The sequence below is a fragment of the Penicillium pulvis genome (assembly GCF_028828015.1).
Source record: "Penicillium pulvis strain IBT 33274 chromosome Unknown scaffold_8_segment0_segment0, whole genome shotgun sequence".
Lineage (NCBI taxonomy): Eukaryota > Fungi > Ascomycota > Eurotiomycetes > Eurotiales > Aspergillaceae > Penicillium > Penicillium pulvis.
Genome location: NW_026643080.1, coordinates 4,708,731 through 4,728,951, shown reverse-complemented (window position 1 = coordinate 4,728,951; position 20,221 = coordinate 4,708,731). Strand labels below are relative to the sequence as shown.

The window sequence follows — 20,221 nt, the reverse complement described above, 5'->3', positions numbered from 1 at the left end:
TTCTAGTATCCACTTCAGCTACGCCTCAGGTGACTATCGTTTCGGAGGCCTCCACGGGTCATATATATGGCTTTCCAATGGCATTTGGATGAAACTTGGAACCAAGAACGGTACGGACATCACCGTTTGGCAAAACAAGGAGAACATGATCACAGAAGAATATAGGGATTTGCTCCGATGAACACACCAATGGCACAACTCAAGGCCTATTTCGTTACACTTAAACACGTAGTGTCTCGTAACATTCCAAGGTTGTTCGGTGGATTTACATATATCACCATTCGCAACGGAAGATATATGAACAACCTTTGGAAGATTCTCTCGGCAAAGGTAGTTTATATGGTATCGCAACATTTGTAGTCCTCTACCAGGTAATTCTCACTCATTTAACTATACTGTATGGATCTTGCGCCATCAAATCCCTCAGTTGATGTTGCAGATGCCCAGGTGTGGCTTAATCTTGTGCATCTCGGAATTGCCAACCCCATAGATTTCGATGAAGATTCCCTTTCACCGAGAAAGAAAACCTCAGAATTATTCAACTTGAAACAATGAACGAGTGACGTCTCAAGAGCTTGAATACATCAATACAATGATTTTGAGAGCTAGTGCACCGCAGCGATCCAGATCTACAATCAATCTCACTGATATGACGTGCCGAACCAACTATGCCAAACAAGCCCTGCATAGGAATGCTGGGCAGGGGCCTAGAATTTCAAGCTGGTGGATCCTCTATGATAGATCACGAATTGAAAACCCTCCTGACTACTCGTTCTGTGACACGAGAATGGCTGCTTATGTAGACGAGATTCCTGCAAGACATAAAACCTGAAGTGAATGTTGATTTCCCACGATCCGCCATTCAACCCACCAATTCCATCACTTACACAACCCAAACATCCATGATTCGACAAGTACGGCGCGCTCTTGCCTGGGGGCTTGTGCTCCTCGCTTCATTGGGCTCATGCGACGACAACACCATCGTCCGCGATGTCGCCATTATCGGCGGCGGAGCCTCTGGAACATTCGCCGCAGTGAAGCTCCGCGATGCAGGCAAATCAATCGTTTTGATTGAAAAAGAAGCCATCCTGGGTGGTCACACCAATACATATCAGGATCCGGTCACTAAGCAGACTGTGGACTATGGTGTCCAGGTATACCACAACCAGCAATTTGTCAAGGACTTCCTCGACCGTCTGAACGTATCTTGGACAATTGCGGACCCAAACTTCATTTCATCTGTTACACCGCAATTCCTGGATCCAAAGACGGCCAAGCCTGTCAATTACACCCCTCCAGATCCCACGGCTGGTCTACAGGCCTATGCGCAGCAACTTTCGCAATACCCGGATGTGGAACAAGGCTTCTTTCTTCCGGACCCTGTGCCCGAAGACTTTTTACTTCCATTTGGACAGTTCATTGAAAAATACCCCGATATTGCGAATGCCACATTCATAATTTGCAGTTACGGTCAAGGTCTCGGTGATGAACTCAAGCAGCCGACGCTATATGTGTTCAAGAACTTCGGCACGGATATTATTCAGGATATGGCGACTGGATTTCTGGTTACAACAAGCCAGAACAACTATGAGATTTATGACCATGCGACACAGCTTCTTGGACATGATGTCCTTCTGAATAGTACTGTGGTCAACACAACCCAAAGAGATAACCAAGGAGTGGAATTGCTCGTCCAAACACCAACCGGATACCAAAAAGTGAAAGCAAAAAAGCTTCTTATTACCATCCCTCCTAAACTCGACAATCTGCGCCCCCTCGGCCTGAACAATCGCGAATCAGATATCTTCGGCAAATTCATCAACACGGGCTACTACACCAGCTTAGTGAACAACACCGGCCTACCACCAAATTACACAGCATACACCGTTAGCCCAGATACCCAACAGAATATTCCCAAGCTACCCGGCGTCTACGTCGTTACCGGAACGGCAATCGACGGTGTCTTCGATATCAAATATGGAAGCCCATCACCTGTACCCGATGAAGATGTCAAACGCGAGATTCTCGCTTACGTCAAAAAGCTTCAGGCGAACGGAATTGCTGAAACGTTACCAGACGACCCGCAATTTGTAGCGTACAATAGTCATGCTCCGTTTGAATTGACCGTCCCTGCAGATCAGATTGAGAATGGGTTCTATGATGATTTGTATTCTTTGCAGGGTTATCGCAGTACTTGGTATACTGGGGCTGCTTTCCATACGCAGGATTCATCCATGCTTTGGAATTTCACTAGCAACTATGTGTTACCTGATCTGCTGGCATAGGCTCGAGACTGAATCAATTTGAACCAAGCTATCTTTGACTCGATTTGGTTTTACCTCGCAGTAAACGGAATCGTGTAGCTATTGTGTAGTCGACTAAATCTCCAAAACTAATATACACTATCTTGATTTCGAATCGGCAAACGACCAAAAAACCATGATGATCTTAGAGTCCCAGCTTGAATCCTCCCCAGTTTAAACGTGAGAAAACGCCCGACGGATCATAATCCGCTCGGATACTACGCATCCGAGCAACGTTCTCCGTGGGGAATCCTGCGAAAGGATCCTGCCATTCGCCAGCATCGCCCATATAGATGAACTCCGACGCAATGCCCTTCTCAACGTTGATGCTATGCAAATGCTCAGCAAGCTGTCGAGACCAGGCTTCAACACGGAGATCATCCTGAGCAAGGTCCCATCCAGTACTGAATTGCCAAACTGTTTCACTTATTAGCTAACATCCAGTCAAGGCATTCAGAGGATATGGTATACGAACTAAGGAGAGGCTCGTCTTCAAGACCCCAAACATTACCAATGCCGTTCGTCTTCGCAACCCGTGCAGCGGGTGCAGATGCGACATTCGTTACAAATGTTGGATACAGTCCTTGAATATCAGCAATTGTATCCACACCGTCTTTCCATGCCTTGTAGATCGATTATAGCACCTCTGCATCTGGTTTCATGGATTTCATCGAGAACATCACCCTTAAACCCTGTCAGCTCAATCAAACAACCACTAAAAAGAATAGACAGTAGAGTAAATCTTACCGAAACATCTGCTTAGGCGTCTCTAAAACAGATTCCCACTCTTTCATAGTTGTCACCTCATTAATCCGGGTTATAGCCGGGATAGCCGAGAAATTCGCAAACTGCGAAGGGGGGTTGCTAACACCCTCCTGAACACCCAAAAGCGAAGCATCAATCACCTTGGTGGTAACGTTATATTGCACTGTGGCGACCATCCCAGCTGCAATGGGGTTCTCGTCATCAAGTTTAGCAGCCTCACAAACAGCGTCGAGGAATTTAGGGATTCCGCTTTCATTGAACACCTGGATAGTCGTGCTGACCTTAGGCATATCATATGTCTTCAAAGTAAATTTTGTCACGATACCATAGTTGTTCGCACCACCCTTCAATGCCCAGAAGAGATCTGAGTGGGAAGTTTGGTTAGCGGTGACTTGTGTCCCGTTACCGAGGACAACATCGTAGCTGACAGCATTGTCCATTGCGTATCCGTATTTGTTGTTGAAGTAGTGGAAGCCGCCAATAAGGGTTAGACCTGGGACACCGATTGTTTTCATTCGGCCACCGATTACGACACGATCATATGGCTCGAGGGCTACCACAACGTCCCACCATGTGAGCCCTGGTCCGACTTCGACCGTGTCCGCGTTGACTTTGACTTTGTTGAGTTTCTCGAGGGGCATCAGGACACCACCGTCGATGTTGTTTGAGCCAGGGTACTGATTATGTTAGTATGCAGTGTGACATATACCTAAGGATCCCTCTTACGTTCATATGGCCACCGCCACGGACAGCGAACTGTGCATCGCAGGATTCGAAGATTGAGACTGCTTCTGCGACCTGTTTCGGGGTCGAAGGAAGGAAGATGCATGCCGGGGACAAATCAGCTCGAACATCCCAGTAGCGGTCTGCTGCTTGAAGGGTATAGTTTGCGCCATTAGGAGAGATGACTCCGCCGAATGAGCGGGAGAGTTTTGCACAAGCGCATGCTGCCCCTTTGGTAAGGGTGAAAGTGCCGAGGTCTGTTGTAATTGAGGATCCAACTGAGACCGCGGCACTGAGGCCGGCAGAGGCCAATGCAAAGAGTGATAGTTCAAAAGCTCTCATGATATACCGCCTGTATTCCAATGTCAATTGAGACCTGGAGCAGGTAAAATCAGGGTGGCATTTGAGCGTTTTATAATAACTTCCCCTGGACTAAGCTAACCATGGCATAACTTCGGGTCCTCTGTTGATCGTCCATCAATGCGAAGGTCTCTGCCGAGCGACGATCGCGGCTTCAGTTTGATCCAGGATGTCTAATTTTTGGCTATACATCGTACGATCATTGGATGATTTAGTTGGGAGTGAGGGTCCGACGTTTCGGAACCATGGGGGCTTCTGGTTGAGCTTGTTTAAAATTAAGCATGATTGTTGCCCTGCATTTGGGACTATTGATAAATCCATGGAACACATGCCAATGTGAAGTGTAGATGGGATGGCGATCAGTGGAGTAAACCCGAACCCGAATAAGAACCCGAGACAAACCTTAGAACAATGCTGGCTGCGGGCTCTTATTCGGGTTCGCATTAAGACGAAACCCTTGGTCCAAACTTTGTGTTTCAAGGTTTCCAGGCAACTATAGATGTGCAATGTAGACATGTGGTCCACCTTGCCAACTCTAGTGGTTGTGGAACGTGTGTCATGATACAGGCGGAGATATCATTGAAGGAAATTCTTTCTATAATACAGAGAAACACCGGAGACAAACCCTCATATCGCTACAGAAATCCAAAACGGATCACATCATGCACACTTATTTAGCCTTCTTGGCGGCCTTCTTATTGCCCCTCAAACTCTTCATCTCAGCAGCCCGCTCGGCACGAGCCTGGCGCTTTCTCCACGCAAGCCATCGGTTCCGGTTATCGTAGGGCTTAGCGAAGACACCAGCTGCCTCAGCAGCACGACCAATAACCCAATTGGCCTCACGGTACATGTATCCGGGACGAAGTTGAGGGCCGGTAGCGGCATCAGCAGCCGCCACGGATCCAACCTGGACGCCGTTCTCATCGATATTGGCTACCAGATCAGACTGCTCGGCAATGGGTTCCAATCGCGGAACCGAAACCATGTTCAGCCTGCGGCGGCTCGGCGCATTACGAGGGTACGGAAGCTTATCCTCCTTGTCGAACACAACTCCAATGTACTTCCGGTCGGGGTGCTGGAGAGGATCCAAGTAGTACCGGACATAGCCGGCTTGAGTAGCGTAGATGGTGTGGTCGCGACCCATGGCGCAGTTGTCGCCGGGGAACCATTTCGAGCCGCGCTGTTTGAAGATAATGCAACCGGGAACGACGTACTCGCCGCCGGAGCGCTTCGCGCCCAGACGCTTTCCAGCGGGATCGCGGGAGTGTCGGTTGGCCGTTCCTTGGGAGGCGTGAGAGGCGTAACGCACTTGGGAGAATGAGAGGAGAGAGGGTGTGGGTGTGGTTTTCGGGATGGTGAGGTTGGCGGAGAGGGTTCGTGTAATGAGCGATTGCGGCTGGTAGAGACTTGAAGCCGATCGGATGGATGGAGTGAAGGCTCGCTCCAGCGCCCGGAGGGGCGTCAGGAACCTAGGTTGCAGCATTGTTGGGCAATTCGAGGATAGTCTGGGGTTGCGGAAGTTGAAGCTCCAAAGGGGAACTTTTTCTTGGAGGCTTGGCGTCACGTGTGCGGGCCGTGAGCTGGCTTCATCTATACTTGACTTTCCATTTAAACGGCCAGGTCACACTCATCTTGGACTTATTCAACTCTTGTCCAGTGCACCATGCTGCGATCTGTTTTCCAGACTGTGTGGGCTATTTTCATGCTGGTCGCCGTTGCCCAGGCCCAGTTCAACTTCTTCGACCATATGTTTGGGGGCAACCAACAACAGCAAGGACACCACCAGGGCGCTCAGGATGTCTCCAGCGACAGCAGTCGGTACCAGAACTCATGGAACCAAGGTATGACGATAGTGTTGTGATGCGAGGATTAAATGTTTCCGTGCTTCAAGTTTACTGACAAGAGATTCTCCCACAGCTCAATGCAGCAAATATCTATGCCCTGATACGCTCGCCTGTGTTAGCGTCCCACACCATTGCCCATGCCCACACCCCAATGTCGAAGAAAAGGTCGAGCTAGGAGAAGGCAGTGCAATCTGCGTGTCGAAGGGTGGATTCAAAGCGGGCGAGGCTGCGCGGAAGATCGAATTGGCTCGCAAGGGATTGCTGTGAGCAATTGACAGTATTGGAGATACCGTAATACGCATTTTCTCTATATCTAGTGCCTGTATACGGGCTTTGAAGGGGTTACACTGCAATGGACTGTTCGCCGCAGGTCCGGATTGTCGTCCGCAAATATACATTTAGCATTTTCACCTCTCCATCACCTCCTTTTCAGGTATTACAGTAGGTGTATCAAATAAAAGGACATAATCAGATCCTGGTCCGACTTCAATACGTCTCCGGACTCGCCATTGAAAGTAGCACACTATTCAAGATTCTAAGAGTAATAACATTGAGTACATACCCAGGTAGCTACTCGCCCACGTTACTTTGTAGACTACGCTGGAATTTGAAGGTAATAAAAGAATGATGTGATACCCAATGAGCTACCTTGTCTTACTTACATCATGGGCTAACAGAACATTTTCTCATATATCGACGCAGATCAAGCGAAGTGATGCGATGTCGTTGAATAATTGAGATAACATTCTTACAATTACTGTGCGACTTCAAATGCGGTCAGTGAACGTGTCCAACTAATTCTGTGATCTTCAATTAAAAGAATCCCAAGATTATTGGATTACTGTAAGCAAGCTTGGAATATCCAATTTTTGTGGAAGCTAGAATCTTGTCGAGGCATCTTCGTAGAGAGCGATCTACACTCAGCGCTATCTCCGCTTAACGCCGCGGTGAGCTTTCGTCATTGCAGAACTTCTTTCCGCTCAGCACACCCTCCTCTGTACCCATCGTTCCCACCACTTGAATACTACATAGCGCCTATACATTGGCAGCTATCATCAGAATGTGGGGCAACAGACTCCGGCTAGTGTCGCTACGAAATGTTCCCTCTCAACGCGCTTTATCATCCCTAAGAAGCAGGAGTACCCCTCGAGGTTCCCGCATCTACAGACCACCGACTCAACCCGCCAAAAGCACACCCGAAACACCCAAGACGCCTGAAACGTCAGATGAGCCCGATCCAACAAGCCCTCAACCTCAAGATGGTCCCAATCCCAATTATGATCCCTCGAAAAACACTCTCCTCTCCCCTGTCCACATGCCAGAGGACCCGAATGGAGTGCTCAAGGAAAACCACCCCGCGACACGCATATTGGCAAACTCTGGACTAGTGGTTCAGCGGCAACTGGAAATTATGAATCTGATGGTGTGAGTGCAGAATATAACCCAGCTTATGGTCGTCTTACTAACACTCGTGTCTTGGTAGCGGTTTCGAACAAGCAAATAAATACGTTATTATGGATGCGCAGGGTAATCATGTTGGATACATGGCAGAGCAAGAGAAGGGAATGACAAATGCTATTTCACGTCAAATGTTCCGCACTCACCGAAGCTTTGTGACACATGTTTTCGATCGACATGAGAATGAAGTCTTGCGGGTAAGTCTATAAATCACGGTCTGTTTGAAAATTATTTGCTAATCAGTGCAGTTCCATCGCCCATTCTCCTGGATCAACTCTCGAATCAAAGTCTATGATCCTCTTGATGTCACCACAAGCGCCTATACCCCCTCCACTGCCCTCCAAAATACCACACCAGGGTCTCTTGTCTCAGCCAACGAGGCCTTGAACCCGCGCATTTCACCGCTCGGCTTTGATGAGATGCGGATTATTGGTGAATCTCAACAAGAGTGGGCGCCGCTACGCCGGAAATATAATCTCTTCACTTATCACCAATCTCCGAGTCAAGCGGTAGATATGGGTGTCCAGAAATTTTCACTTTCTGGATCGGATCTGTCAAAGTCCCAACAGATGCAAGTAGCACAGGGGTCTGAGTCAGGACAGGGCGAGTTTAACCAATTTGCATACGTCGATGCGCCATTCCTATCCTTGGACTTCAATCTACTATCTGCGGAAAATCAGTTAGTTGGGTCTGTGAACCGCAACTTTGGTGGCTTTGCCCGAGAGATTTTTACAGATACAGGTGTATATGCCTTGCGCATGGACTCCGCTGGAGCTGCAGCCGAAGCGTCACCCGCTGGAGGATCGCCTACTGAAGTGACAAACCCCACAGGCATGACACTTGACCAGCGTGCGGTTGTGCTAGCCACTGCCGTGACTATCGACTTCGATTACTTCAGTCGTCATAGCCATAGTGGTGGGTTCGGATTCATGCCATTGTGGTTCCCTGGCATGGGAGGGGAGGCTGCCGCTGGCGGCGCCGCAGCGGGTGGTGCGGTAGGTGGTGCGGCGGCTGGTGAAGCCGGAGCAGCAGGAGCAGCTGGAGCCATTGGCGAAGCCGCAACAGGCGCTGTTGGTCGAGCCGGTGCTGCAGGTGGATTGGCTGAAGGCATTGGCGCAGGCGCAACGGGTGCCGGTGCAATGGCTGGGTATGAAGCTATGCAACGTGGCATGTCGGGCGAACAAAGTAGCCAGGCACCACCGAGTGAACACCCCGATTATGCTACACACGAACAGCAGGCACAACAACAGCCTGGTGCCTCCCAAGATCCATGGGCTGAAGAACAACAAGAAGACGTCTGGAATGATGACCCTTTCGATGACTCTGGAGACTCTGAAGGTGGTGGGAGCATCTCTGACTGGTTTGACCTTTAAAGACTGTGACTCTGTATATTAAAATATCTCCCGATCGGCTATAGACAAAATAATCGCACCGCTCTCAATGTTTGATATCCGAAGCCTGGACCTGAGACGGGATCGACGTGGGGCAGACCAATGACGGTGTCCCCGCGGAACTCACCATTCCAATCATTCAGGATCCGCTGTTACACACTTTCACTTCTTTTTCTTCTTGTCTAAAATTCTGGATTTTATTTCTCACCAGTAACTACTATTTCACCATCTGTGAATTCCACCCAACTTGACCTCTTGATCTGTCTCCGCACTCTCAACGGGACTCCACCTTTTGCCACCCCTCGGAACCCAACCCAACCCACTTTCTTCAACAAAGCCTACTTCTTTCAAGAACTCGACTTCTAGTCTCTCACCTCCGAATTCCACAAAATGGCCTCCACAGTCGCCCAGAAGCGCTTGTTTCACGAGTACAAGAACCTTTCCACCAACCCACCGGAGGGCATCACCGCGGGCCCAGTGTCGGAAGACGACATGTTCTACTGGGAAGCCCTGATCGAGGGTCCTGGAGGCACTCCTTTTGAGGGCGGAGTATTCGCTGCTGAGCTCAAGTTCCCCAAAGACTACCCTCTCAGCCCACCAACAATGAAGTTTGTTGGCGGCGGAGTGTGGCATCCCAATGGTAAGTTCTTCCCGGCAATAGTCCGTTGTTTTGTCCCGCGTCTGCTAGATATCTAGAATCTGAGCGAATGCCAACTCATATGAAATGCATTAGTCTACCCCAATGGCACAGTTTGTATCTCCATCCTGCACCCACCCGGCGACGACCCGAACCACTACGAACACGCCTCGGAGCGCTGGTCGCCTATTCAGAGTGTGGAGAAGATTCTCATCTCCGTCATGAGCATGCTTGCTGAGCCCAATGATGAGAGTCCCGCCAATGTCGAGGCGGCCAAGATGTGGCGTGAGCGGAGGCCCGAATATGAGCAGAAGGTCCGGGATGAGGTGCGAAAGGGACTGGGACTTTAAGCGATTTGGCGAAATCGATAACGACACAGGATACGCGTTGATGACTTGGCGTCAGTGGTGGTTTCTTGAATTTTCTTGCATGGCTTGGGATTAGCTTCTCGATGCTTTTGTATGTCTAACGATTGAAAATGAGAGCGTGAGACAGTTTCATTATAATCATTCGGTCTCCGTAGGCTATACGCATTATGATATACTTATTATACAAGCAGCAGTAATCCACTTCTATGCCTGCCGGAACATCTTTCGATCAATCCATGCTTCAAGGCCACCGTCACGCTCATAGATCGTCTCAATTTCCGCTTTGACATTTAGCATCAACATCCTCTGCAGCTCAACACGCCATTCAGGCTCTGGCCCGCCATCAGCCCAGATGGGACTATTGCGGAGCATGGAGTGAATTTTCCTGTGGTCCCTGGCAGTCAAAGGAAGAAGGACGCTCTCCGAAACATCCGAGTCCACGACTGCGTCCGATACTCGAATTCCAAGATACTTCAATCCGGGCACAGCAAGTCGTGTGTTCTCATGGAGGTGCGCTAGAGACCCATACTTGTACGTCGACATAATCGCTATACCATCGGGATCTCCATCAACCAGTGCATAAATGGGCGGCGGGCGTCTATTGCTATTGGATGCGAAATCGAAGAGCCGTCGGATGAATGCACGCGTGCAAATATCCGGATATCCTTTCCCCTGGTTTTCTGTCCATTAGTCATGCATGTCTACAAGATTCGAATATCCCAGACTTACAGTGATGAGGATGCCTTTACCAGCAAGAGCTGTCGTGTGGTGATTATTCCTTGCAAGTCGATGGAACACTGCCTTCAAATGGTCAACCGCGCATCTGAATGGAGGGTATCTGCAAGATATGCATACTTCTTTCTCAATGATGAGCACCCAGCGAGCGCCAAATATATCAATTTCGTCGTTTTCCTGGATTCGAGGAATCAAAGTGTCCTAAGTGTCCTCCCTCCATCAGATCCACAGTCCAATGCCCATGAAGCCAAAATTTACACTACCTGAGAAGAAGACCTGGCATCTAGCACGATCTGTGATTCACGTCTCAAAACAAATGACCCAGTCACCAGTCCTTTCCCCGCTGCTTCCTATCGCGTGTGAGCATACCCCCGCCTGTATTTCGCAGGCCCAGGAGGAACTCACAATATTCAAAGCCGCTCGATCCACGCCAATAGTGTATGCAAGGTCATCCACAATTCTATCCACGACATGCTGCGATCTGAAGTATGCCGGGTCAGTATAGTAAATGTCCCTGTGCAGAAATACTCAGCATTTTTCCGCCTAATGCCATCGACACCAAGAACTGACTCACCTCTTCGAAATCAATTGTCCCACTCTTATCGCCTCATCGATCACTGAAAGGATTCGAACGATAATTGCTACCCGAGAAAACTCAAATCAGCATGCCATACAACAAATTGAGGACAAGAATCTCAAGAATAGAAGCTCATACTGAACCTCCATGCTTCAAATGCCGAGTTCCCTGGCCAGGTATAAGTCCGGTATGAGACCACCGGCTGAATTGCTTCCAGTGCGCCATTCTGTGGGTTGATGTTGTATCCAGCTGGATTTGTTCTCCGCCGCAGTGTAACTGACGGTTGTCCTTCTGACGGTGGTAGCGAAAGCTCATGGAGTAAAGTCGTAAGGGTATTGTCGATGTAGGTGCGGACCGAGGTTTCTCCAGCATCCCCGGTCATAGATGAATGTGTGATTATTGATGGCTGAGCCATTGGATGATTGTATAAATTGAGAGTACAGCAATTTTACATTGTAGTGCTGCACATGTCCATGCGGATGGGACAAAAAACGTGACCACTTCCATTTTCAACCTGGATTAGGTCAATTATCTCATCAAGTGATATTGATTCTATGGCTATCTTTGGACTCTATGCCTGGGATGTTTCAAAACAATGGATAGAGAATATTTGAAATATTTGTTTATTGTTTACTGTGACTATACTTCGAGAACGCCTTTGTTCCGAGTCCACTAGCCCCTTTGACCGTGTAATCCAACCAACCACCGCACCCATGAATATCCTCCCACTTCACGATATCAATTAATTATTTCTTCTCTGAAGGAAGAAGAATCCATTAAAATCAATAAAACATCGAATCGGCTGCATCACATGAAAATCCGCGTACTTCATTGTACCGTGAAACTCTGAGACTGCTGACTCAGCTTCCCCAGGGGGCTCGACCCGCTTTGAAGGTGATCCAATGTTATCAATTCTACCTGTTCCCAGGCTACAGCTAAACTTTTCCAATTGTATTCGGAGAAGTTGGTAAATTAAGAATCATGACTTCTCCAGTTGGTCCCTGGAGGACAGATGCTCAGGGTCACCTAAAGTCGGATGACAATGGCGACCCAAAGACCGACTACACTCGCTGGCGGTTGGTCAACGAAGAAGGCCGCCAGACTTGGCGGTATCTTGAATCCGACACAGAGAACTCTGCCTGGCTGCAGACAGTCGCTGAAAAGTACCACATGGGACTTCCAACAGTAAGTAGTCAAACCTTAAATTCGATGCCTCAGCGCTAACCTGTCTCTGCCAGGGTCTCCCTATTTTGCCAGAGGCCAAGACACCTCTCCAGTCAGCTGAGAATGGCCTGTCTTTCTTCTCAAAGCTCCAGCTAGAGCCTGGAAATTGGGCTTGTGAGTATGGAGGTCCTATGTTCCTTCTGCCAGGTATTTTGATCACCTATTATGTGACCAACACTCCCATCCCCCCGGAGTATGCTACAGAGATCAAGCGTTATCTGTTTGCCCGCCAAAATCCTGAGGATGGTGGCTGGGGCTTGCACATCGAAGCCCACAGCTCTTGCTTTGGCACTTCTATGAACTATGTCGCTCTGCGCCTGGTCGGTGCCCACGAGGATGATCCCCGCATGATCAAAGCACGTGGCCTGCTGCACAAATTTGGTGGTGCTACCTACGGACCTCACTGGGCTAAATTCTGGCTGAGTGTACTGGGTGTGATGGATTGGGAGGGTGTGAATCCCGTTCCTCCTGAGATTTGGTTTGTGGTATATAGGTCAAGTCATTGAGACTTTGCTAATTGATATTGCAGGCTCCTTCCCGACTGGGTTCCTTTTGCCCCCTGGCGCTGGTGGATTCACATGCGCCAGGTCTTCTTGCCTATGTCTTACATCTGGTCTAAGAAGTGGTCTTTCCCGCTCAATGACTTTACCAAGCAGCTCCGACAGGAACTTTACCCTCAGCCATACGAGTCTATTAACTTTGCCCAACACCGCAATTCTATCCATCCTGCTGATAATTACTACCCGAAGACTTGGCTCTTGAACGGTATCAATGAGCTTCTGGTCCGGGTGTGGAACCCATTCCTTAGAGTCAAGGCTATCACCAAAAGGGCCGAAGACTGGACCTGGGAACTGATCCGTATGGAAGACGAGAACACCGACTACGCAGGTTTGGGACCTGTCAATAACCCTATGAATATGGTTGCCTGCTATATCCATGATGGCCCTGATAGCTATTCCGTGCGTCGACACCGGGAGCGACTCAACGACTATATGTGGCTGAAGGGTGAGGGCATGTTGGCAAATGGTACCAACGGTGTCCAGGTGTGGGATACAACATTCGTTACTCAGGCGGTCGTGGTCGCTGGACTTGCCGATGACCCCAAGTGGCGACCCATGCTAACGAAGGCTCTCGAGTTCATCGAAGATCACCAGCTGAGAGAGAACGTGCCTGATCAAGAGAAGTGCTACCGGCAACATCGTAAAGGTGCTTGGCCTTTCAGTACCAAGACACAGGGATACACTGTCAGTGATTGCACCGCTGAGGGTCTTCGATCGACTATCCAGCTCCAGGAAATGTATGACTTCCCTAAGCTTATTTCTTTGGACCGCCTGAAGGATAGCGTCGACTGTCTGTTGTTGATGCAGAACCCCACTGGTGGCTTCACTGAATATGAGACTACCCGTGCATCTGCTAAGGTGGAGTGGCTAAACGCTGCCGAGGTTTTCGGTGGGATCATGATTGGCTACGACTACCCAGAGTGCACTACAGCGTCAGTGACAGCGTTATCCCTGTTCAGCAAGTTCTACCCAGACTACCGCGCGGCCGAGATTAAGGCTGCCAAGGACAAGGCTGTTACCTACATCAAGCGTGTCCAGCGGACCGATGGAAGCTGGTACGGATCTTGGGGAATCTGTTTCACCTACGCCGCGATGTTCGCCCTCGAGAGTCTGGCCAGCATCGGCGAGACATTCGAGACCAGCGAGAACTCTCGCCGCGGTTGCGAGTTCCTGCTGTCCAAGCAGAAGGAGGACGGTGGCTGGGGTGAATCCTATCTCAGCAGTGAGAAGCATGTCTACGTTCAACATGAGAAGTCACAAGTGTGTCAGACCGCATGGGCTTGTCTGGCGCTGCTGGAAGCCCAGTATCCCCACAAGGAGCCCCTTGAGAAGGCTATGAAGCTGCTGATGTCCCGGCAACAAGCCAATGGCGAGTGGCTACAGGAGTCTATTGAAGGTGTCTTCAACCAGTCATGGTATGTCCGAAATCCTTTCTCTGAAATTAGTGTGAAACTGACCTATTTTAGCATGATCTCCTACCCTAACTACAAGTTCTACTGGCCAATTCGTGCTCTTGGCCTGTATGCCAAGAAATTCGGCAACGAGCCGCTGCAGTAAAGACGAGCATCAAGGTGCTCTATTCTGTACCATTCCATTAATTAATAATCAGAGCCTCAAGCTCAGTACATACTATGAACATACTCTCGGGCATTGTTTATCCTTATCGTACCTATGACTACCTGACTTTGGGAGCCGCATCCCCACATTACGTAATCCGAGCTTCAGCGGAGAAAGCTGTAGAATCGGAGACTTGCATCTCCGACTATTTTTGGTACGTTCTGTTCACTCGTACATCCGGTCTTCCCAGGTGCTTTGACTTCACCCCACCCGCAAGCACGCGTCGGTTCTATTCTGTTGCTTTTCTAGAACGCCAACATATACCAAGCAATAACGCCCCTCTGCCCGCCACAATCACTCCATCCACCACCTGCTTCTCTTTTCCAGAAGCTACCAACCTGCCGACTGCTATCAACCGGTCAGACTTCCACTGCCGTCACCATGAACTCCGCATCGCAAGGTGAGAAGGCCCTCGCCGAGTCGAACGCTCCCCTTGCAATTCAACACTTCACTCGTGCCCTGTGCGAGTTACCCCGCGCCCCAGCATACTACATCAACCGCTCAACCGCATACTCACGCCTGAAGCCCGCTGACGGTGGTCCTAACCGGACTGCTGCATTGCGCGATGCTGAAATTGCAGTCTTTCTCGCTCGCGAGCGTGGCAAGCGCGAGCTTATTCTGTCTGCACAGATGCGGCGCGGTATTGTCCTCTTCCAGATGGAGCGGTACGGCGATGCCCACTACATTTTTGAGCAGATTGAAGCCAAGACAGGTGGCCCGAGCCAACCTGTTGATAAGTCTGAGGGAATTAAGAACGCCATGGCTGGCGGATGGACCAAAAAGGACGGATACAGTGCAGAGTTGCCGATCTGGATGGCGAAGGTCCGCCGGAAGCTGAGTGAATTTGAGGGTGATGAAAAAACCGCTGTTTCGGTTGCTGAGTACCCTACCGACGTACGCGTACCGACTGAGAAGGAGTTGAAAGCCGAATGGGAGAGACTCAAGTCTGGAAAATCAGGCGCCGAAGATTCACCAGCCGCCCAGCCTACTACTGGGGCTGCAGCTTCGTCTGCGGAGTCGAAGGCGCACGCCGTAGAGCAGCAGCCTGCTAGCAATGCTTCCGCCACAGCTATTCCGGAGAAGATTCGTCATGAATGGTACCAATCCCAGGATTCAGTTGTTGTGACGCTGTACGTGAAGAACGTCCCAAAGGACAAAGTCGAAACTGAGCTGAAGGACGACTCGGTAAGTTAACTTCTTTTGAATTTGTGCAACTGGTGAACAGTATAAGCTAACTATTATTTTGCAGATATCTCTCCAATTCCCTCTACCATCTGGCTCTGAGTATGATTTCACCCTTGACCCGCTCTATGCACCCATCAACACATCGGCCTCTAAGATCACTGTCATGGGCACAAAAATCGAAATCGTCTTGCAGAAGCAGACACCGGGCCAGAAGTGGAATGCCCTTGAGGCATCTGCCGGCACCACGAAGCTTGCAGACCGACCGTCCGCGCCAGCTGCACCGGCGCCAGCTACCGCTGGGCCCGCCTACCCGACCTCATCTCGCCATGGCACCAAGGACTGGGACAAGGTTGCGTCTGCCCTTACGGCTAAGAAGTCCAAGAATGCCAAACCCAAGGAAAAGGACGATGGGGACGATTCCGATGCCGAATCCGTAGACTCGGACTTTGGCGGTGATGCCGTGGATGGGTTCTTTAAAAAGCTCTATGCCGGTGCTGACCCTGACACTCGTCGTGCTATGATGAAGAGCTACCAGGAGAGTAACGGCACATCGCTGAGCACCAATTGGAGCGAGGTCGGAGCCAAGAAGATGGAACCCCACCCACCCTCCTAGTTAAAGGAACACGATCTATGCTTGCTTTGTTAGGTTCTACCTTTTATTTTTTCTTCTTTCTTTTACCGCATTCAGCGAATGGTGCATTGCTACATGTCTTTACGGCGCATACGAATAATTTGAAATGGGCTAAGAACCGAATTAATAAACAACCATAGCTTACCTTGGTTTTCATCAGTAACAAAGTTCACCTAATGCCGAGTTACGACTATGTGTAATACTATCATGCCAATGGAGAATGGATATTCATATCTATTTGATAATCCCATCCTTCTCAAACTCAAAGGTTGTGATGGACCGTTCTCGGGTGAAGCTGGACGTATTGGACATATTTATGACTAACACTGCCACGGATATTGCAAGCTTCACTTCCTTGGTTCCGATTTATTCCTTAACGCTTACTCATCCGAGGTAGTTCATTGTGGATATAGACTAAAATTTTAGCATTGACATCGGATATTAAGATCACACTCATTGGCCGCAAAGGAAACTACCGTACATATAAAAGAGAATATTCGGCGGACGATCATTCACTAAGGTTCTACAGAGCGGGGAAGTACTGAAGGATAAACGTCAAATGCTCCATAGTTGCATGCATTAACAAAACCATCCACACTATTAAAGAGGAAATCTCCAATAAAACTCTTATGTTGGGTCAGAACGCAGCCGTGTAAACCAAGGTTCTCACCGGGAGTGGGGCTTAAAATTAAGCTCATGCTCCGCGAACCCTAACTTTTACCTAATTCTCCCGATCAAGTTGGAGTCTGTTGGAGTAGACTTGGCACCATCTCTTACGCGGCGATGTTTTTATTACACACGAGTTATTGAAAGACAATATTCAGTCTAACTTTTTTAGCCAGTATTCCCGATGGCGCCGTGGGGTCGCTTGCTGTCTTATTTCAAACGCATCCTCCGGTAGCCGGAGGCCATCAAGTAAACCTACAACACAGATAGAAAAAAAAATCTCCAGAACAAACACCCATATTCATATCATAAAACCACCACAAGCAGCCATGGTCCGCAACATCCACATCGCAGTCTTGGACGTCGATATCCCTGCTCGTCCTCTGTACGAAGCAAGAGGCCTCTGCAGCGCCCACTTCCGCGACATCCTACGCGAAACAGCAGCCCACCTTAATAACACACACCCGGATAACACAAACCCTGTCAATATCACCGTTACGGCATTCGACATCCGCGGAGGTCATTATCCTGAATTCGAGCACCTGCGCGGAAGTGCCGCCCAAAGCCAGCAGCAATGGCCCGTCCTCAACCCCGTCGACGCAATCCTGATCACAGGCGGCTCGCCCGGCGTGTATGAAATGACCCACTCGCCCTGGATGCAGGTTCTGGAGAAATTCATCAAAAACGTCTACGACAACTACCCCGAAGTCCGCATTATGGGTACCTGTTTCGGCCACCAGCTTATTTCTCATGTTCTTGTTCGCGCGCCGGATGACCCCGTTCGCGATGTGTATGTTGAGAAGTGCCCTCTTGGAAGGGAAGTTGGTATCTATACTGTTCAGTTGAACGAGGAATTCGTGCGCTCGTTCCCGACTGCGCTCGGTCATTTGCCTGAGAATAAGTTGCGGATTCAGATGTTCCACGGTGATCGTGTTATGGCCGTTGAGAAGGGTGTTGCGGTCTCGCTGAGCGAGTCGCCGCCTGTTTCTCTTCCGGCACCGTGGATTAATATTGGAAGTACGCCTATTTGTCCTATTCAGGGACTTTACAGTCCTGGACGGGTCCTTTCGGTCCAGGGACATTATGAGATGGATGCGTTTGGCTTGTCACAGATGTGTATTGAGGCTGCTCCGGTTATGGGGTGGAAGGATTCAAAGTTGGCGCTCTTCTTGGAGCAGGTTGGGCCTGATCTCGTGGATCGTCAGGATGATGCTAAGGCTTTTGCGTCGGCCGTTGTTTGTTTCTTGGCTGATCTCGAATGACTTGAGTGTGACAAGGTCTATTATATCTATAAAAGTTTATCTTCAACTGTTTCACATATAGCATTATGGTGTAAATGTATTTATGGGCATAAGATCCGAACATGCGTAGCCTCATTCATCCTTCCAATCTCGCTTCTTTAAAGTGTATATCTGAACGAGATGTTCTGTCGATCTGTCAAATCTGCGAAGGCATTTGCCAGCTCCATCTCTTCATTTGTCTCGCCCACATCCTCCAATTCCCGCTTCTTGTTTTCCCGCTTGTAAAGCATGTAGAGAACGGAGAACAGCAAGATATTGATCGCGAACATGCACAGTGAAGTGACCATACCGGTGGTATACTTGGGCGCCTCGGCTGTGATAAACGTCTGCGGCGAGATAATATTGGCAACACAGTTGGACGAAAAGAACATGGCACCAACCAAAACCTTCTTCGAATAACCAGCCACATTACTCGCAAGTAGCGAGTACATGATTCCTGCAGCAGCGGCGACCATGGGCACGATGAAGATAGCAAAGAGATGCAGGTGCTTTGTCGAACTTTCGATTGGGCTGGCGTATAAGATGACAGAGGAGATTATACCGGGGATGTAGCAGAGAATAATGCAAAATATTCTCTTATCCTTACCCCACCTTGTGGAAAGGAAAGAACTGACGATAATCATGGTGACAGCCATGATAATTCCAGGGGAATGTTCAACAGGACAGCTTCGTAGGTACTGTAACCGAAGCCCTTGATGATGATTCCCATGAATGTAGTTTGGAGACTGTTGGTCATGTTGTGGCAGAAGATCGCAATGACAAGCATCCAGATACGGAGATCAAACAAGGTCTCTTTGAACTGCGCCGTCTTGACATTGCTGTTCTTCACACCGGTCTTGTTGCTCTTAAGGCGGTCCACGACAATGAATCGCTCTCGCTCAGTCAGGAAGCGCGCTGTCATTGGCGTGTCAGGTAGCAACCACCAGAGGGAGATGCCGAAGCAGAACGTTACTGCTCCGAATATGATGAACATCCATTGGTAGGCGAACAGATTACGCGCCTGGCAAAATTGAGGTTAGCGAGACTTTAGGTACGAATGTATAGTATGACTCACATGAAGATGTGCGATGGCATAGAAGATTGCGCCCGAAGGCGCTCCGATGAAGCCATTGGCACTGTACCACAACCCAACACGGAAGGGCTGTTCCTCGCGCTTCCACCACGATGACGTGATCAGGACAAAGCCAGGGTTCAGGGCTGATTCGAATATGCCGAGGAGGAGTCGGAGGGCTGCTAGGGAGCGGAAGGTTGTGCAGGCTCCGGTAGCTGTCAAAGTGGCACCTAGAATAAAGTAAACAACGTTAGTGACTGGCTATTTAAGGTTTAACATATATGCCACATACCCCAGAGCACAAATGTGATGGTCAAAACTTTCGCGATTGGTAGTCTTTGCATCAGCCAATTGGCCGGCCATTGGGCAGCCAAGTATCCAATGTAAAAGATCGTGGTGAGCAAGCTATATTGCTGTCCCACCAAGTGTGCCTCAGTGGCTAGCCCATAGGTTCCAGCATAGGACATAGTCTGTATTGTTTCTGATTAGCCCAAGAGCCTCGATATTGGGAGACAAGGATAAATTACATTCTTATCCACGAATTGAAACCCGTTAACAATAAGCATCAGTGTAAGCATTCGAATATCAACCTTGCGAAGAACACGCCTCTCTTCCTCCTTTGAGTAAGGCTCATGACCCTGCTGGAGGAATTGCAGAGCATCATCGCCATTGTGAATCTTGTCAACGACGTCCGCCGAGATAATTATAGGAGCAGGCTGAGCATTCTCGAGCTGGTCAACGGAGGGAGCGTCCTTGCCGTCTGCCTTCATGATGAAAGATGGTAATTGGAGGCAGAAGTGTCCTGTTCCAACCCCAGAATTTGGG

General features: G+C 49.3%; 12 protein-coding genes across 12 annotated transcripts; 7 read left to right on the top strand and 5 right to left on the bottom strand.

Moving 5' to 3' along the window:
• Nucleotides 1-902: 902 nt before the first annotated feature.
• Nucleotides 903-2,285, top strand: N7503_011191 (amine oxidase, flavin-containing superfamily; the record flags this gene model as incomplete). The annotated part of the gene is made up of 1 exon (XM_057070737.1): nucleotides 903-2,285. The coding sequence occupies one exon, from the start codon at nucleotides 903-905 to the stop codon at nucleotides 2,283-2,285; it is 1,383 nt and encodes a 460-aa protein (XP_056917348.1).
• A 163-nt stretch (nucleotides 2,286-2,448) lies between these two features.
• Nucleotides 2,449-4,133, bottom strand: N7503_011190 (FAD-binding oxidoreductase; the record flags this gene model as incomplete). The annotated part of the gene is made up of 5 exons (XM_057070736.1): nucleotides 2,449-2,720; nucleotides 2,779-2,916; nucleotides 2,948-3,018; nucleotides 3,051-3,745; nucleotides 3,795-4,133. The coding sequence occupies 5 exons, from the start codon at nucleotides 4,131-4,133 to the stop codon at nucleotides 2,449-2,451; spliced, it is 1,515 nt and encodes a 504-aa protein (XP_056917347.1).
• A 688-nt stretch (nucleotides 4,134-4,821) lies between these two features.
• On the bottom strand, nucleotides 4,822-5,634 carry N7503_011189 (mitochondrial 54S ribosomal protein bL27m; the record flags this gene model as incomplete). Its single annotated transcript, XM_057070735.1, has 1 exon — nucleotides 4,822-5,634. One exon carries the CDS (start codon nucleotides 5,632-5,634, stop codon nucleotides 4,822-4,824), a length of 813 nt encoding a protein of 270 aa, XP_056917346.1.
• A 180-nt stretch (nucleotides 5,635-5,814) lies between these two features.
• On the top strand, nucleotides 5,815-6,262 carry lcl2 (the record flags this gene model as incomplete). Its single annotated transcript, XM_057070734.1, has 2 exons — nucleotides 5,815-5,992; nucleotides 6,069-6,262. The coding sequence occupies 2 exons, from the start codon at nucleotides 5,815-5,817 to the stop codon at nucleotides 6,260-6,262; spliced, it is 372 nt and encodes a 123-aa protein (XP_056917345.1).
• A 793-nt stretch (nucleotides 6,263-7,055) lies between these two features.
• N7503_011187 (scramblase family protein) lies at nucleotides 7,056-8,826 on the top strand (the record flags this gene model as incomplete). The annotated part of the gene is made up of 3 exons (XM_057070733.1): nucleotides 7,056-7,420; nucleotides 7,479-7,650; nucleotides 7,702-8,826. The coding sequence occupies 3 exons, from the start codon at nucleotides 7,056-7,058 to the stop codon at nucleotides 8,824-8,826; spliced, it is 1,662 nt and encodes a 553-aa protein (XP_056917344.1).
• Nucleotides 8,827-9,234: 408 nt separating this feature from the next.
• Nucleotides 9,235-9,831, top strand: N7503_011186 (E2 ubiquitin-conjugating protein UBC7; the record flags this gene model as incomplete). The annotated part of the gene is made up of 2 exons (XM_057070732.1): nucleotides 9,235-9,484; nucleotides 9,578-9,831. The coding sequence occupies 2 exons, from the start codon at nucleotides 9,235-9,237 to the stop codon at nucleotides 9,829-9,831; spliced, it is 504 nt and encodes a 167-aa protein (XP_056917343.1).
• A 222-nt stretch (nucleotides 9,832-10,053) lies between these two features.
• N7503_011185 (uncharacterized protein) lies at nucleotides 10,054-11,576 on the bottom strand (the record flags this gene model as incomplete). The annotated part of the gene is made up of 7 exons (XM_057070731.1): nucleotides 10,054-10,521; nucleotides 10,579-10,650; nucleotides 10,705-10,785; nucleotides 10,848-10,934; nucleotides 10,990-11,098; nucleotides 11,159-11,225; nucleotides 11,300-11,576. 7 exons carry the CDS (start codon nucleotides 11,574-11,576, stop codon nucleotides 10,054-10,056), a joined length of 1,161 nt encoding a protein of 386 aa, XP_056917342.1.
• Nucleotides 11,577-12,142: 566 nt separating this feature from the next.
• Nucleotides 12,143-14,502, top strand: N7503_011184 (terpene cyclase/mutase family protein; the record flags this gene model as incomplete). Its single annotated transcript, XM_057070730.1, has 4 exons — nucleotides 12,143-12,346; nucleotides 12,400-12,863; nucleotides 12,915-14,360; nucleotides 14,412-14,502. The coding sequence occupies 4 exons, from the start codon at nucleotides 12,143-12,145 to the stop codon at nucleotides 14,500-14,502; spliced, it is 2,205 nt and encodes a 734-aa protein (XP_056917341.1).
• A 441-nt stretch (nucleotides 14,503-14,943) lies between these two features.
• Nucleotides 14,944-16,360, top strand: N7503_011183 (co-chaperone SGT1; the record flags this gene model as incomplete). The annotated part of the gene is made up of 2 exons (XM_057070729.1): nucleotides 14,944-15,747; nucleotides 15,812-16,360. The coding sequence occupies 2 exons, from the start codon at nucleotides 14,944-14,946 to the stop codon at nucleotides 16,358-16,360; spliced, it is 1,353 nt and encodes a 450-aa protein (XP_056917340.1).
• Nucleotides 16,361-17,373: 1,013 nt separating this feature from the next.
• Nucleotides 17,374-18,306, top strand: N7503_011182 (type 1 glutamine amidotransferase; the record flags this gene model as incomplete). Its single annotated transcript, XM_057070728.1, has 1 exon — nucleotides 17,374-18,306. One exon carries the CDS (start codon nucleotides 17,374-17,376, stop codon nucleotides 18,304-18,306), a length of 933 nt encoding a protein of 310 aa, XP_056917339.1.
• Nucleotides 18,307-18,443: 137 nt separating this feature from the next.
• Nucleotides 18,444-18,800, bottom strand: N7503_011181 (uncharacterized protein; the record flags this gene model as incomplete). Its single annotated transcript, XM_057070727.1, has 1 exon — nucleotides 18,444-18,800. The coding sequence occupies one exon, from the start codon at nucleotides 18,798-18,800 to the stop codon at nucleotides 18,444-18,446; it is 357 nt and encodes a 118-aa protein (XP_056917338.1).
• A 164-nt stretch (nucleotides 18,801-18,964) lies between these two features.
• Nucleotides 18,965-20,166, bottom strand: N7503_011180 (uncharacterized protein; the record flags this gene model as incomplete). The annotated part of the gene is made up of 4 exons (XM_057070726.1): nucleotides 18,965-19,345; nucleotides 19,400-19,626; nucleotides 19,689-19,866; nucleotides 19,924-20,166. 4 exons carry the CDS (start codon nucleotides 20,164-20,166, stop codon nucleotides 18,965-18,967), a joined length of 1,029 nt encoding a protein of 342 aa, XP_056917337.1.
• Between the last annotated feature and the right edge of the window lie 55 nt (nucleotides 20,167-20,221).